Genomic DNA, 17,843 nt, shown 5'->3' on the forward strand with positions numbered 1-17,843 from the left:
TTATCAACACTAATACACAGACGCGTATGTATCTGCATTTCATCTTTCTTGCCTCCATCACAAACATAAGGCATTACTTTTATTTTAAATAACACAAGTCAGTGGAATAACACAGATTTAAAATGCCATACTCCAAGGATAACACATCTCAACTTACCTTGTTAAGAATTCTCTCTCAGGAAGGTTGTCTTTAAAAAAAGATGACAAGGTAAACATTAGCTTGATGTGTTCTGCCATCTATTTTGGGGACCTAACTTGCCCAGATAATAGAAAAAATAACCACGCAGCTGTTACTTAGAAATCTGAACTTTACGAAAGTGGTAACCAGATGGAACTGGGAGCACTGAGCACAGTACTTACCTTGCAAATCTATTAATAGTGGTATGAGGCAAAACAAGCAGTGCATTTATAAGGGCAAAAAAAAATGTTTTCTTTTTTTAAACTAAAATTGCTGATACTAGTATGTTCTGGAACAATTCTATTCTTAACATAACAGTCTCCACTGGCTTTATTTTTTCTACCTATGATCTCCGGGTAATTTTGTTGCACGTTAACTCATTTAGTTACTTGAATTGTATGAAAACCATTAAATGTTTGTATAGGTCTGTAAAATGAAAGGCAGTCTTGTAACAGAACTGTCTTTCTCTCAGTGCTTTTATTCTGCTTTAAGTCACCTATGTACAGGAAAAGGAGGCAATATGCTATGCAGAGGCCTCACTGTACAGAGGAAAGAGCTTGGAAAGCATACCTGAAAGATTCCCAAACATCTGTACCAACACATTTGAGTTCTGGCCTAATGCAACTATTACTTGCTTGAAAATATCACATCCATATCCCTTCACTCACTACACTCTCTTGGAGTTTATCAGCAATGGTATGAGAGCCACTGTTTTTTCTGCTAGGTTGCTCAGTTTAGGAGCTGTACTGTTGGTTTGTTTTTTTTTTTTTACACATCTCTACCTGTTACAAATAAAGGCTGCAAAAATGTTCACCTACAAACTTAAAAGCATTACAAAGCCCATTAATTTTCTCACCTTTTCATGCCTTTTATATCTGTAGTTGAAGTCTCATACAGAGCAAGAGCAACTGTTTGAAAATAATTTAGTACAACTCACTTAAACCATACTAAGATCACGGGCCTGCATAATACTGATTTTTGTACTCTTTCATTTCCATTCTGGATTTTTTTTGAGTTCACAGCTATGGTTGTCTTTTCAATCCCTGCAAGTATAGTCATTTGTCTGCTGGCAACCAAGGAGCTACTCACTTTATGTTACTGAGGTTAAAAAAGCCCAAACAAAAAACTAGACAGTGACCTGCTTTGGATGGCTTTCATACTCCCTTTACGGACTGAGAGAAGCCAGTAGAGAACTATGCCCTGAGAGTTCAGAGGTAAGTCGTAAGGACAAACACAAACAGTGCCCATAAAGATTTTACTCCTTCCTCCAGTCCATTACAAGACCCAAGGCTTGCACACCCTTCAACTAACTTAGCTACTTACTGTGGTGGAGTATAGTCCATGCTTTCTCTTGCCTTCTCAGAAAGAAGTTGGGTTCTGCTTTCTCTCTTTTAAGAGAAACTAACAACTGGTCTGATGATTTTCATCAGGGTATGAATCAGTCCTTATGACATGAGGAATTGTTAAACTGCAGCTATGTTAATGCATATTGAAATAGTGGCAGATGGCAGGCACAAGCATGCATTGTCAATGGACCTGCTTTTCCAGCTATTAAAACCGCATACAGTTTGGGCTTAAACGAATTGTTATGGAATACCCAAAATAAGTAGCCATGTTTCAAAGCTCACTTAAAATAAGAAAAAAAAGTATTATTTTTGGTTACTGTCAATTTTGAAGTAGTGCTTCACAAGAGACGCAGGTATACTTTTTGCTTAGGAAAATTAATTCTCTGCAATTAAGTAGGGTTTTAAAGAAGAAAAAACATAGAAATGGCACTTTTGGGGTAGATTTTTGCTTTGATAATTGAAGGCAGGGTGCTAAACCTGCAGTTCAGAACGAGAATTACTGATGAATGCTGACTGCTGTCATCCTTTAAGCTGAGAATGCTGCTCTTTAGAAAGACCATTACGTGAGTTACGTGTTTGACAGAAACACTTAAAATGAGTATGTATATGTGATACCGAAATCTAATGGAACATACATGGAGTGGAGGTGAGACTATTGTGGGAAACATCACTCTTTCCCTTGAGTTTCCCTCTTTTTGTGTGTACGCATTGAAATCTCACCATAGGTTTTTGGCACAAAATATATATTAAATTAGCAAGTTTAGAAATTCTTAAGGTTTTCAGTAAGGAAAAACAAATGTAAGTGTCCAAAGTCTGCCCCGTAACAGTAAAAGTCTCTTTCTTCCTGCTGTTCCTATTGGTTTGTCAGCGTGCTTCTGCTCAGCCCAAATGTTTCTGCTTTAAGGTCATTTTTTATCTCCACTCTTTGAGCTGCTGGCTGGGATTTTCTCAAAACTGCAGGAACCTAGGCAAGATACAAAATAGCCTTTAATTACAGGAGAAGCTGCTCTATATACAAGAGAAGGAAATCAAGATTTAGAGAGGTCCGAATCCTGCTTGTTCTCTTCTTATGTTCAATGACAGTCTCTGGCTTCTCCCACTTATCCTTTCAGTACATTTTTCCAAGCCAGAGTCAGTATGTCTTGGTCTTGAGCAACACTTGAGAATAATCCAGTTAATTGTAGCCATAGTCAACAATTAACAACAAACTACTTCCATCTACTTAACAGCAAGGGAGGAGAGGGAAAAAGGGAGTTTATCTTGGTCTCTCTTTCTTTGGTCACTTGTAGGAACTTAACTTTTGAATCCACTGATACTTCTCTGTTATAATTATTCAGAACATAAGCTGACAAAACAGTCCTGTATGTTTTGGCAGCAAAGGGTAGTGAACATGGAAAATGACTCATACAAAATTTTGCTAATCTGAAGACTGCCTCCTTGGAAATTTTCGTACAGCTTGATGACATATGGCTCTGCAATGCCATCAGCATCAGTGGCAAAGATGGCTATTGCAAACTTCTGATTGGGAGTCAGGACATCACAACCATGGCACCATTCTTCAGAGAGATTTTGCAGCTAGTACCTGTCCTCATCTTCCTTTCATCTTCATCTTCTCTTTTATGAGAAAGGGACCACAGATACAGAGTTAGTACGTGCGTGGAAGGAGGAGGACAGCATCCCTTATGTCCCTCACCACGAAGAGACTTCTGCAGGAGCTCAAAGGGCAAATTAGGGCTGCTTCTACCATTAGTCTCAGCTTCCCTTGGGCTGCTAGGTGAAAGTGAATACGGCATCTCTTAAAGAAGAGCCTGCAGCTTCACTTCTAGCAACAGCACACAGTATCTTCCTGCTCAAATATATCTTTGCCAGTGTTGGGCTTCCTGCCTCCTTCAGTCCAGCTAGGGAAAACCTTCTCGTTTGCCAAGTCAAGAAAGACTGACTTAGCTTAACTCCCTGCAAGCTCTATGACCCACCACTCTACAACTGCTTATTTCCTGCTTTAGAGATGAATTGTACATGCAGAGTATGAAGCAGAAATCCTAGCCAGCCATACATACATGAGGAGGTAGTGAAGGTTCTAAGTGCCGCCCAAGGAAGGAAAGCAAGCGCCGCCATATCAGGCCACTTCCCAGAAACATAATCCCAGTCACCAGCCAAAATATTCTGGGGTCCTAAAAACAGAACATCCCCATTAGTTAGGCAACTCTCACTTCAGGGATTTAGCCAAAGATCATCTCTCACTCCCCACCAGTTTTCTTGTCCTTTATGGCAGGGAAGTGGTAAACCCTCTACTATCAACAGACAAACCATACCAGGGAAAAAGGGCTGTTTTATAGCAAAACGTATTATTTAGGAATCACCTTAATGTATTCTGTTACTGTCCCATGCAGTTTTCCATCCTTCATCAGGAGTTTGGAAATTCAAGCCTTCTATTTAATGGACATGGAAATGAAAAGGTCTTTCTTTCTATGTTTTTATTTATTTAGTCATTTTAAGACAGCACATCCAATTGTAAATACTACTCTTGATATAGGAATAATCATGTAAATAACAGTAGAGTATCTCCTCTGGTGTGTAGGGAACTCCCTGGCTGCTTGCCAGATAGCTTTGTATCTGGAAGACAAAGCTGGGTTTTTCAGAAGCATTGATGATTATTAAAAAAACACGAACACTGTTGTACAGTTAGTCCTTAAACCATCCTGTTGTCTTCTCATTTCTTTTCCTTGGACATTACATAGACAAAAAGGCCTGTTATTCTGTGCAATTAGCCATGAAGTAATTTGCTTTCAAAAAGGTGACACATGAATCCCCCATGCTAAATTATCTTACTTCACACATTAATGTAAGTCTGGAATGGAGTTGTACTGAATGTAAAATGCACTATAAGAGCAGGGCCCATGTTTTATGTCACTGATAAAAGCAGCACTCATTCCTTACCTCTTCAAGAGATGACTCCAAGTTCATACCAAATGCAACTCCTATGAGTCCAAAGAGAGAGAGAGAGAAAGTCCCCATAGTCAGCTGCAAGTTGAGTCTCATCATCACATTACGGTGGCTAAAGAAGGGAGAAACATCTGTAAGGGGAACCCAAAAATTGTTCTGCTGCATAAATTCTCAAATTCCATATGGTATGCATTAAAACCAAACAATGAAATAGAGGAAGTCATACTGGAATTAGGCAGTACATGAAACAACAGTATAAAAGAGACTTGCTTTGAAATTGCTGCATGAGTATACATCTAAGGCAGTAGGTTCTGTGTAATCATCAGCTGACTGGGGTCACTCACTTTTTAGAGGTATATGGACAGAGCAACAGTTAAATTCCATGGAAATTTTTCTCACTGCTAATTGGCTGAAATTTATGTCAGTATTCACAGCCAACAAAAATTTACTGTTATCTTGCAAGAGAATATACTTAGAAAGCAGAGTCAGTAAAGACTGCAGACTATAAACTTAAGCCTGTTTTGTAGAATTCCATATTCAACTCTTCCCAGAAATAATTTCCGTGGCTTTCTGATACAGCATCCACCAATTCCTTATATAGATAACTCCTCAGTAAAGAGAAGAAAAAATATTAAACATTGACCTCAAAGGCAAGGTGGCATGTGCTTGCAAATGCAAGCTACAATTACTTTTCAATTAAAAAGCCAACTTGTGGTGAAAACTGCAGCACACTTAAAGAAATAAAATACTTGCTCCAAAATTATTCATTCTTGAATCATGGCATAGGGTGATAATTCAACTTGTACTGAACAGCTGAGTAGCCTAGCCAGACTCTGATGTAAATAAACAGTTTTACTAAATTAAAATTATACTCAGAAAAGTTTGCTCTTATTTTGCCCCTAAATTTGCAGACATTTTCTTTAGTGAGTAGTTCCCCAGAAGGATCTCAGAGTGGCTTGGTTTCACCTGCTGGTGAAAACTGTAACCTAGGCTACAGATGTTTTTACATATTACTAATTAGGGTGTTTTGTTGCTTTGCTTTATCTGGTTCAGTGATAAGAAAGTGCAATGCAGCTTCTTCTGCTGTGACTGCAAGTCCATTCAAACCCTCAGAAAACGGAATTCCCCAGCCTTCCTTTACTGGCAGTGATTTGAGAAAGAACAGGCAGCATTACATTCTGCTCAGCTTTTGGCAGTACAACAGACAGCATAGCTTACCTGTCCAGGTTGATAAAGATTATGCTTTCTGAGTCATCAATCAATACCCTGAGTTCACGAGCTTCATTTGCAAGATCTTCTGCTTGTCGGTAATAGTTCTCCAACAGCAGTTCCATTTCTTCTGCATGGTCAATCGCAGATGTGCTCTCCTCACTGTGTGCAACAATTTGTATTTTTTGGTTATATACATGGTGTATTAAAGTGCATTACTGATGCGTTAAAGACAAGGAGCATAAAAGAGTTGTGGCTAACAGCCAATAGAGTGCTGACACTAGATCTCAAAATCCAATCTTTTAAGTGACAAAGGAGCCCTCCATCAATACCTACGGCATAAAGTAAAAGGCATATCTTCTTAAATTAGCTGACCAGTACAGGCAGTCAGTTATTTTCAGTAGAGCAGTTAGCGTTTGATGTGCTCAAGGCATGCATGGCAACATGAATTCTACTTTTTCAGCTATTATAACGTTATCAAGTAAGTGCTGACATTTTTGAAAAGATAAACTTAATTTTTTGGTGCCCTCAAGTGGTGGAAGTTGATAACGGCACAGTCAAAAACCACAAGAATAAAACAGAACCAAAAGTCAACACATAAACAATCACGTGGTTAGGGATGTGTCTTAGGCATGCATTAAAACAGTTTAGTTGTAAGGTGCTTCAGCTATACACGGTAATTACTGCCAAACTTTTTGGGAGCATGAAGCTGCTTAAGAGTGAGTGTCAAGTGGAAGATGCTGCTCTCCTAAGTAAAATATATCTGAGACTTTCATCTTACTGCATTGTCCAGAATGCTGAATCAGCAGCCTTCTCTAGAGATACGTAATTTCTTAGGGGTGTGCTGGATTCTTCATTATGTAGACAAAAGGTACCCAAGATCCAGGAGAGCACAGAAACTAGCAGCAAAGCCAGGAAGATTCTTCACCTTTTTTTCTTTTGTGGTATGACCTCATTTCTCTAGAGAGACTAAACTTTCTACGGAATCTCCTTGTGGTGTTGCTGACTGTTAATGGAACCTCTCTGAAACGGTTTCCCAAGAAAGTTAGTGCTATATCTTAAGAATCAACCCACTTAAGGTCCCCAGAGACCTTTAACAGAGTCCCTAGTTTCTCTCTTATGGGGCTGAAATTTTGAGTTAGCCAGGCTGATTTCAAAGCCCTTCAGACCTAGAGGTTTTGACTGCATGCAGAGGAGCGGGGTTGGGGATTTGAAATCCTTTGAGCACTATCTACTGTATTACAGATTCAGCTCATGACCCTATTTGATAAGTATCTTTATACTGGCTCCTCAGTAGGTACAAAAAGGGAAACAACAGGCATAAAAACTTAAAAACAACTGCCATCTGATTTGTTTTCATTAATTAGCCTCCATCTGTCTCCTGAGTCTTTGATACTCTGCTGTTCCTTCACACAAAGATAGAATGTCTGCCTCATCTTGTCTTTCTGGTCTCAGCTCACCATTCCTGCATCAATGTTGCTTCCTATCTGGGTTCCTCCTGACCTCCTCTGATAGACTTCTTGAATTCATCACTTGTATCCTGGGGTCAAGAGAAGTGCCCATACTGCCAGCCTGTGCAAACACGCTGCAATGGCTAGTATTTGCCAGTATGCCTCACGCATGGACTGCCTCACGACATCCTTTTGCACGGCTCCAGCAGTCTTCACAACCTCCCATCACCTCTTGTACCTTTGTGCAATGGTGGTGGCTTGAAAAGGTGACTCCAGGTTTCACCTAGCTGAGAGTTCAAGAGCCCTCCCAATACTGCTCCAGCAGATGCACTAGAAATGCAAACTGCATCCCAAATATGGAGTACAGAGTTTATATCATACATTTAGACTAAACTTTGCAGGGCAAGAAACTTATTTCCTGACTTCAAACACACTACTGTGTGAACAGTATTAATATACCCACATATAATGTGGCTAGACAGAAGTATTATTCAGCAGCCTCACAAAGGACCTGAAAGGTATTTTTTGTTCTCTGCTTAAAAAGAGAACATGTCTGTATGCCCAAGATCTAAATATGGCTCAGCCTAAAGCACTGGGGTATGACATACATTATCTTTTTGCTTTTTAGTTTTTGTTTAAAGTGACCAGCACTGCTTATGATGTGTGTGATCCTTCATCAGGACTTGGAGTGCGACAGGACTATCTCTGTGTATATCTTTTTACTGAAATGCTGCTCTTATACGTGCACTTACATAAAGACAGTATCAACAACATTGCCCCAAAGCTTCCTTCCTACGAGTTCTGCTGGTGAGCAAAAAGCTGGAAACAAGGCGTTCAGGCCACTTCTTACAAAGGAAGTGTGGTGTCTGACTCATTCAATACAAACTTTAAAAACTGCTGCTTTGTTTTGTTGGTGAAACCGAAGAAAACTCTCCCAGGAAGTGTTAATTTGTACTGGAAAATAGCATTTGCTTTTTCTCCTACTGCCATCCTGCTCCCACCCCAATGCATACTAGATGAGCTGGTCTACTATGCCAAGAACTATTTGTAACTGTGTATATGACTAGTGCTACGGAACCTCCTCTCCAGAATGGTGGATACAACCATTTGTGAAGTGACTACCATCGGGGCTTTAAAAATTTTAAGTCTTTTTCCTTTTGCTTTTTGGAGGGGAACATCTAGATTAGTGTTCAAGTTCTCCTTAAATAAAACACATTTTAAAAAAAGTATCTGGTTTCATAATATACATACAATACTTGTGGATCAGTCCATTTAGATAGACAGAGCTCTTCTATTAATTCTTCTTCATCTAGAATCTCCAGAATTGTTTCTTTGAAAACTTTAAGATCTGTTTCCAGTTCTGACAAGCTGAAGAAAGAACAGGCAAGAAGTCAAGTAATCCCACTGGCACCAACACACCAAGGTAATCTTTAGATGATTTTGCCAGCACCCTTGCCAGACTGAATTGCCAGGGAAGAGTTCGTTGGAGAGTTCTGAGAGGTGCTTTAAATAAAACTCTCTAGAGGCCACACATTTAGCAGTGGTGGTGATATATCCATGAACCAGCAAGCAATGGACAAACACTGAAAGGGATTCAGCTGTGTTTTCTGGGTATATTTACAAGAAACTCAGAAAAAAAATAAGCACTCATGTAGGGAGTGCATATTTGCACTGTCCTGTAAGACAGGATAATACATGAAGTAAACTTAAAGGGCAGAACCAATGGCTAACCTTTTCTGATATTATAAGGAACGTTCTCATGTTATTTTGTTCTATCAGATGTTATTTCGATCTCTTAGATGTTATTTTGTTCTATTAGGTGCTATTTAAGAAACCTGACTGTATTTCTGACAAATCAGAATAGATTTTCTGTTTTTTCCCGTATCGCTAGGTATTTCATACACCGATTTTTACATTTACCAATAAGATGCACAACCCAGCATGACAGTAATCTATGAAATTCATATCAGATACCATTTTTCTAACTTTTCATTGCATATAACTTGCTATGGTCATCTTCTAGTCTCTTCACAGCTTACTCTTTATTTACCTCTTGCCATTTTGAAGGAGAATGTGTAGTTTACTCCTATCCACAGACAAAAGCTTGGGGTCCACTAGAGCTTCCAGTGTCTCAAGGATCTGAGGCTGCAAAGTGTTAAGTCTCCCCTGCAGTTTGCTGATCTAGATAACAACATGATCCTTCATAAGAATTAAAGCAATACTTTTAGAATGGCTAGGGCAACTGGTTCCTGTCTCCAAACAGAATTCATAGTAACAGGCAGTTAACACAGTTTGCTTTCAAATACCCTGGAAATACTTGCTATATGGTACCACTTACAGACAGATAAAGCCAGTGTGAAATACACTGTTTTATAACAGTGATTTACACTGAACTGAAACTCATTCATAATCACACTAACAAGAGATAAAATATTATTTATCTAGAAATGTCAGATCACCATTAGCTAGCATAGATTAGCTGTAACTCATTATCTGACTCCTACCCAAGAGCCCAAAAAAAATCAGTGCTTCTGCATATCATTCTATTTCAGCTATAGTAGTCTTTAGAAAGGTAGGATAATTTGTTTTTTTATCTCCAAGTGATGGTGAAACCACAACATCCTTATGTAAATTGTTGCAATAATGTGTTTTCCAATTAGCGCTTTTTTTGGGAGGAGATGAAAACACACACAAACACACAAAAACTTAAAACTTAAACCAACAAAACCCCAAACCAAAAAAGAGCTTCTGTAACAAGCGTGGAATACATATAAAAATACGTATGTATAAATATTAACATAAGAATAGAAACATACTATCTTTTCTATGAAGCAACAACTTTCAAAACAACGTAAAACCCAGACAGCTCACCCGGTACTGCAGGATTGCTTCTATGGCTCGGAATTCAAAGGGCAGGGAATATGTAACTAGTTGACCTTCTCCTGCGAGCTGAGATGCTAGTTCGTTGAAGAGCCAGTGTTCCAGATTTAAATTACGATAATCTAGTATCAGAAGAAACTCTGGTGTTATGACCGCCTTCAAGAACTGAAAGAGACAGCATACATGTGGTAGTCTGAAAAAAAACTCTGAAGACTTCTGTCTGCTCCTGACTACATAGTACATTAAGTAATTTAGGCATTGATAAAAGCCACTCTTCAAATGTCTTTTCAGGCGGGAAAATAACAGAACCTCACAGTAACTGCGAGCTCCCAGTGAACTCCAGAGTATTCAGAGACAGCCCTGTGATAACAGGGGTAAGGTCAAGTGGCTCCTGGTCATTTTTTGGCCTTTACTAGGATCAAGTTCATACTGTTTCTCCTGTGCTCAAGTAGCAAAATGTTCATTAATACGTATTGCTCTGATTGCCAGGCACAACTTCAAAGACACATTTATTGTTAGGTTACATGTCGTGGAAAGCTGCTGTTAAAGATTATAGGGAAACCATTACCTCCATTCGCATGATGATCCTGTTGTTCCTAGTTGCAATGCTCATGAGGTGTTGAAATCTTAGATCTCGAGCTTGAAGACCCAATTCCTGGTACAATTCTGTTTTCTTTTTTTCTATCATAAAAATATTAGATGAAGACATTTAGGGGACAAGCATGTATGTCCTGAAATTACATTCTAGTCTGTTACTCAGTCCCACAAAACAAAAAGAGCTATGCTATCTTTAAAACTGGTTTTCTCCCATTCATTCCTCAGTATAATTTATTTGTTATGAAGTTTAAAAGTTTGTACCCTGAGCGGAAAGAGAAAAATTCTAGATGGAAGTGAAGAAGTTGGCCATGGTGATTAATTTCATGTCAGAAGCCAAGTGGCTGATTTGAGCAAGTACATATAACTCTATAGGAGGGAAAATAGCAGGATGGGAAAATGCCAGTTAGAAGAGGGAAAAGACAAAGTAAAAATGACCTTCCTCTGACAGATGGTATACATTATTTTCAACATATTAATTAGAAACTTACAAATACTGTAATGATGGAGATGCTATGAAGACCTACAGAAGGCAGCAAAGCAGGAGACATTGCAACATGGCAAATTAATACGCACAGTGAAGCAGACTTAAAATAGTCTTCTACCCCAAGTAGATACTCAGTTGGGCTTTTCCGTGTTGGACAAGAGAAAAAAAAAACAACAAAGGAAAACACAATGAAAACTCACCAAAAAAGGTAGTATTCCCCTCTTTGTCAAGCTTCATCTAGAAAAGTGAAAAAAATTTTTTTTTTCCACACAGTTACTATTAAATAAGCACAAAATGTCTGAAGTTGCTTGCACTTGCCCAGAGGTCAAATGGAAAATATATGATGAGGAAATAGTAACTTTTTATACCCTCTTTTCACTGTTCATCCCAACTATGAAAAATTTTGCACCAAACTGCCATATACTTCACTGCGTTTGTGCATGCACCGATCAAAACCAGTGTCATCTGCACGATGACATTCCCATGTAAGCCTTGGAAAGGAGGTGATTTAGAGAGGATCTGCCTTGTTTTGGCACAAAAGGGTACCTTACATTTTGGATTACCCATTTTGCCATTTCCTCTGGTGTAATCAGAAAAAAAATACACATAAAATTTTAAAAGAGTCACACAAGTGGGGTAGTTAGGCCTTGTGTCCACATCAAGTATTATTACAACAGCATTCAGACAGTAACTGGCATCCTTCTTTTCTTAGCATTTGCCATTCTGATTACTTTTAACACTTATCTCCTGGCAAAATTATTGGAAAAACTGCAAGGTCCGCTTTAATCATAAAGTTTGCCCTTTTCCTTATAAACCGTGCAGCTTAATTCCGTATCGTTGGCTTTAGAAATAACCTTCCGTGAACAAAACATACCTAGGCATGCACTCCAGTGGAGCTGCAACACGAACTGCATGGCCACACGGACCCAGCTGCATGTGTTGTGCTTGTCATTGCCAACGGGAGGCCTTACGTCCCCTCATGCACTAACCCAGTCAAACAAGCAGTCTGCAAACAGCCTTCAGGCTCATTTGAGAAGGGATATGTGGACAGTTTGTCCCCAGATCCTACATGTGCTTAGAAGTGCTGCTGCTGTGACACAGAAATAGTAATTGTGGAAGCCATTAGCAAGCCTCCAGCAAGAGAAATTCCGTCAGATGCTTTATCGTAGAAAAACATCTTGATGAAACGCGTGCTCCACAGCCGGCCCTTAAGTCGGAACGCCTTTAGGTGACAACTTGGAACCTGAAACACCCCCCGGGAGGAGAACCGCTCCGCGCCTGTGGCACCCGAAGGGAAGCCACCCCTGAAGAACCTGTCATCCCGCACAACTCTGCGCGGCGCTTACCACAGCGAAGACGGGAGACACGCTGGCCAGGGTGGCTTGGGAGGCCTCGGCGGCGGGGTGCTGGTAGAACGTACCTGGGAGAGGAGGAGGAGGCCGGTCACCGACCCTGTGTCGCCCTCCCCTGCCCCCTGCGCCCGTCCCGCCCGCCCCGCCGCTCACCGGCCCCCCGCAGGCGGCGGTCGCAGGGCGGCAGCCGCAGGGCCGCGGGCCGGGCCTGTGCCGGGGGCAGCCCCCGGGGGCCCCGCGGGCGGGTCCCGCCGCCCGGCCAGCCCTGGGGGGCGCAGCTCCAGCCCCGCACCGCCCCGCGGCGGCGGCACAGCGCCACGGGCAGCAGCGCGCTGCGGAGCATGGGCACGGCGCGGCCCAGCGCGGCCCCGAGCTGCACCGCACGGCCCCGAGCGCCCTCAGCGCCTCGCAGCGCGCAGCCGCGGCGGAGGAGGAGCGGGCGGCGGCGGCCCCGCTCTGCCCGGCCGGGGAGGAGCGAGGCTGCCGCGGCGCTGGGCAGGCCCCGGGCAGGCAGAGAAGCGCAGGCAGCAGCTCCTGCCGTCATACGGTATTTTTAAACGGCGGCTTTCCCTGCAGAAGGGCAGTGCAGGCAGTAGGGGCATCTGCCTTGGTTGGGCCTGGTGAAGCACGCGGATAGGCATGAACGTGAATCCTGGGTTCAAAGCCCTGCGTCGGTGTAGAGCATCAAAATAAAGCGCTCGTTACTACTTAGCGTGGAAATAAAACCAGTGATTATGCTGCTCATGAAATGATTCGTGCAGTGCGGCAGCCCCAGCCGGAGTGCACAAATCCAAACACTGGCCTGAACTCTGGTCTCAGTCTCAAAGACGGGCGTCGGGGCCAAATTTTACCTCAGCTGCACTGTACATTAAAGGAATTCGATGGAGGTGACCAGAGGACAGACACTGGTCCCTCATATCTGTCTGTCTGTCTGTCTATCTATCTATCTATCTATCTATTTTCTGCAGGTCCTGATTCCACCACAGTGTGTGTTTGTGTGCATATACATAAATGTGCATACATGAGCGTGTGCTTGAAGTGGATTTACGTGTGAAGTCAGAAGGACGTCTTACGCACACTTTGCACAAAGATAAACGACTTCATGAGGAAGTAATTAAATAAAAATGTTCCTTAGTAATTATATACAGCGTACATCCACAGGCTGAAGCCAACGTAGTTTTTCAGTTTTAAGGGTAAGCCTGGCTCGATGCAAACGCCTGCCCCCTGTTTGCTTGATAAAAAAAATGAAATCCACTGAAATGAATAGTAGCGCTTCAGATGTGGTTAACCACAGCAGGTGGCAATATGTACATGACTAATTTAATGCTCTTGGTTATGATAGATACTTGAACAAAACAAAATCTGGAAATACCAGACAGCACCGAAAACACTGCAGGAGAGCAGGAAGCTTACATGTATGATTGCTGGCAACTACTTGCAGCTTCTGTTGACTGTATGTTTAGAATGCAAAAGCTTGGGAAGCATCTGAAGGATATCTGCCAGAAATTTACATTTAATGAATTTGCAGCAAGTCTTACACAGCTGAAGCTTCACTCTCCTCGGTAAAAAAGAGGAAAAAGATACTGGTTTGATTTATTTGTTTTCCTTTGTCTATCTGTTATCCTGGCTGCTTACACAACACAAGTGTTAGAAATAAGATGACATAACTTCACATCAAATATATATTGGTGTGAAATCTGACGTATGCAGTAATAGGCCAACATACCACTAAGTATTGGTATTCTGTCTCATATCTGCATTATGCAGTCATCATTGTAATTGTCTGGAAGGGTAGACAATAGCTCTTACTTTTAGAGGTGAAGATAACGCATTGGTGTGAACTGGCAGCCAGGGAGAAGTTTTGAAGCACAGATAACATGCCTAATTGTATACTGCTGCTGACAAAAGATAACTGGAGATTTAGAACTGCCATCTATTTATTGCAGTTCTAAATAGCAATGAGCTGCTTGTTGCTTCTGTTGTAGGCACATTTCAGGTATCTGGTGTCTCCTGCTAACCTTTGGGAGGAATACGCTGTATTTCATCAGAAAAAAATAATGGCTCATCTGCTGTTTGTTGGGAGCTGAAGAAGCTCATTGACGCAAATAGGCGTGATGGCTATTTTCAGTTTATCTAAAGTGAGTGGATAGCTCCTGCACAGCTTTGTTTAGCCATAAAATTGCCATCCAAAACACAAGTGATTTATGAGGATGAATTATGTGAGCAACTAGTTCCTCTGCCAGCCTAATGTCAATGCAGACATGAGGTGTTGATCTGATTGCAGGTGGGGTATGTGGAAGAGAAAGAGCAGAAACACCAAAGAAACACAGACACCAAAGAAAAACACAGAGAAGAACATAAGGTATCAGAAAAGTCCTGAAAATTCCATACTGAGAACTTTTGGGTAAAAATATGGTAGAAAAAGATAAAGACTTATATCTCCCATTGTTTGATTTGTTCCATGTTCAAGGAAGACAGGATTTGTACATTTAATCAATTTGGAGATTCAGATTTATTTACAAAGATTATTCAGATGTATTTACAAAGATGTGCCTGAACCCGTTACCCGTTTCTTCTCCTGAAATAAATACTCAAAGGAGCCCCATTTTGTTCATGTTAAGATAAAAATAACAGATTAATCAAAAAACATAAATTTGCTTCCGGACAGTAGATTCATGTCTGGTAGGTTATAAGTGTAGCTAAATCATAATATGATTACAGAGACATAAAAGAAAAGACCCCATGGAAAAAATAAATACATAATAATCATATTTAGAGTAATTTTATTATTATTATTTTATTATTATTATATTTTGTGAAAGAATCAGGAGTATTCAGCTGATAATCTCAGGTGCCTGTACCAGAGTTAGCTATAATAAGATACTGAGAGGTCTTTGCCTAGAAGGCATGACTTCACTTTCATTACTTTAAAAAAGACCCGATGAAAGATATTTTCCACCTTTTTCCTAACTTAAGATAGCCACCTTGAATTTGTTTCTCCGTGGGGAAACTATTTCCTCATGGTTCTCTAAGGGTTTCCCTAAGCCCTTTCCCAGGGCAGCCCCTTAACATCTGAGCTGTCTCAAGAATACTTTTTAAAGAGACTTGTATCATCAAAACGAGTAGCTTAAACTGTAATCTTTTAGTCTTCTTTAGCAAAACTAATTGATCATAATATGCTAAACATTTTTTGATTTAGCAATTGTATAATATAAGCAGGTTAAATTGCTCTGACACAGGTTTTAAAATTTAAAACTGCATCAGTACTTTATTTCTTCCAGTTAGAGTGTGTTCATGAAAGCTGAACAACCTGGTATTTAGGTATTTAAAACTGTACGTGCAAACAGTCCAATTACTCTTGAATTACAACTGGAAATGCAGTGGCTGCTGTTGCTTAGTCTGATTTTTAGATAAGCTATACAAACGTCTAGTTATTATGTGTGACTCCCAACTTGGTGTGCAACACAACAAGCTGAATTTCATTCTCTGTGTTTAGAAACTTAATCCTTACCCTTTCTGTACATTGTCAGCCCTTTCTTCTGGACTAGGACACTATGTTTTCAAGACCTCGTGTTTTGCAGTCAGTGAGCCTTGTTGTCAGGGTCACGTAACAAGCTGCAAATTCTTGCCTGGTCCAGGAATGGCAGAGATTTCGAGGTGTTTTGCTGTGGAAAAAGGGACGCTGCTTGATGCTGTGTCCCTATGCCACAGTGTTGGACTCATCGCTTGCCCCAACATACACTGGTTACATGACTTCAGGTCCATCGTATGATCCCGACGCATGGCCTGACTGATGTGGCCTCATGCATAGACCTCCAGTAAGGTGAGATGTCTGACATGACTCAGTCAAAAACTGATTATGCATCTCTTCACATTTATCTTAATTGTGTGAGGGGGCTGAGCAGCTTAGCTTGCTACTGTTGAGAATGTGATAGGAGACTGCTTAGAAACTGAAACAATAGCGGGAATAAAAGGTCAGGCCCTGGAAAGGCTGGAAGGAGCAGATTCTCCTGGATGAAGGCCTTGCTCTCAGAGGCTACAGTGTTTGAGCTTCTCCTAGCTTTCAGGCAGCAGTCATACATAGGCAAGATGGAAACCATGCTGACTTTATACTTAATGTATTGGAAACACTCTTTTTTTTTTTTTTTTTTTGGTGTGTGTGTGTGTGTGTTCCTATTACTGCTATTAAATAAAATGTTCAATTCTGAAAAAGTTGGTGTGAAATGGTGGGCTCTGAAGACCATGATGAACTGGACAGTCACGATTGCTTTTCAGGGACTGAATTTCAAGGTAATAGTAAGAAAATATGGAGATTCCTATGCACCACAAGTAAACAAAAGAGGGCAGGAATGCAGCTAGTTGCATTTGAAAGATGGAGTTTTCTGAGGCACACCTATTAGCTAGGTAAAGGTTAAAATACGAGCAAAATTCTGCACTGCAATTCCTCAAAGGATTCAGAATCTACTCACAGGTTTGGACAAAGGTTTTGCCCTCCAGTTTTAGCCTTCTTCAAGACTAGCAATGCTATTTCATTGCAATCTACAAAAGTGGTTGTTACTAACCTGGTCAGATGTAAAGAACAACAGTATTTTGATATAGCAGAAGAGTCAAAATAAGTTTAAGAGTAAAATATTCAGTGGCTTAATTCTATGACAAGGCTGTTGTGTGACTGCAAATTAGGCCCAAAATCACTGAAAGTGGTAGAATCTGGCAAAAACTAGTAGATAGTTGACATTGACTACATGACTGCAGAACAGTGTGAAGGTCGTCAGCACTTGTTTTTTACAGGTAAGTAAAGCATGTTTTTTAATATGAATTTTCATTTCAGGTTGCAATAGATCAATTTTAAACAGTATTAAAACAAGGCTGGTATATGCTTGTTTCTCTTTATTAACTATAAGAAAGCCAGCAGTGTCTACAGAAATTTAACTTGTTAACCAATAACAGTAGCATATTTGACTTCACTCACCCTGAAATTGCTCTTTTTGTAATGGTTAACTGCCCTGTTGTAACTCACAGTAGGGGGGTAATTTTCCCATCAGAGGAGGTAAGATAAAAGGAAAGAAAAATTCCTGCCATCACATGTGTTGAAATCTATTTGGAAAAATCATCATTACAGTACACTAAAAAATTCCAGGCAGGAAGTCTAAAGCAGTTTTGGTCTTGCAACAATTAGTGGGGAAAAGGAGATGTTAAAGGAATTCAGATTGAATTTAAGGCATTTTCTCTTTATTTACTGCCAGGTTTTACGTTTCCTTGTACCCAAGGTGTGGCAACAGTCTGGTAGAGTCTAAGTCTTTGTATTTCATTATGTAGCTTCCTGGACAAAGCAAAACATACAGCGTTAGAACACAGAGCCTAAAGTCATGCATGCCTAAAGTGTTTTCAGGAAAACAAAACTTA

General features: G+C 40.5%; 1 protein-coding gene across 1 annotated transcript; it reads right to left on the bottom strand.

Moving 5' to 3' along the window:
- Positions 1-33: 33 nt before the first annotated feature.
- On the bottom strand, positions 34-12,846 carry MRS2 (magnesium transporter MRS2). The gene is made up of 11 exons (XM_066992058.1): positions 12,594-12,846; positions 12,435-12,508; positions 11,289-11,325; positions 10,576-10,688; positions 9,999-10,172; positions 9,178-9,308; positions 8,379-8,495; positions 5,686-5,838; positions 4,462-4,579; positions 3,582-3,695; positions 34-2,488 (listed from the first exon to the last, which is right to left on the bottom strand). Exons 1-11 carry the CDS (start codon positions 12,781-12,783, stop codon positions 2,378-2,380), a joined length of 1,332 nt encoding a protein of 443 aa, XP_066848159.1. The 5' UTR covers positions 12,784-12,846; the 3' UTR covers positions 34-2,377.
- Between the last annotated feature and the right edge of the window lie 4,997 nt (positions 12,847-17,843).

The sequence above is a fragment of the Anser cygnoides genome, chromosome 2 (genome assembly GCF_040182565.1).
Source record: "Anser cygnoides isolate HZ-2024a breed goose chromosome 2, Taihu_goose_T2T_genome, whole genome shotgun sequence".
Classification (NCBI taxonomy): Eukaryota; Metazoa; Chordata; class Aves; order Anseriformes; family Anatidae; genus Anser; species Anser cygnoides.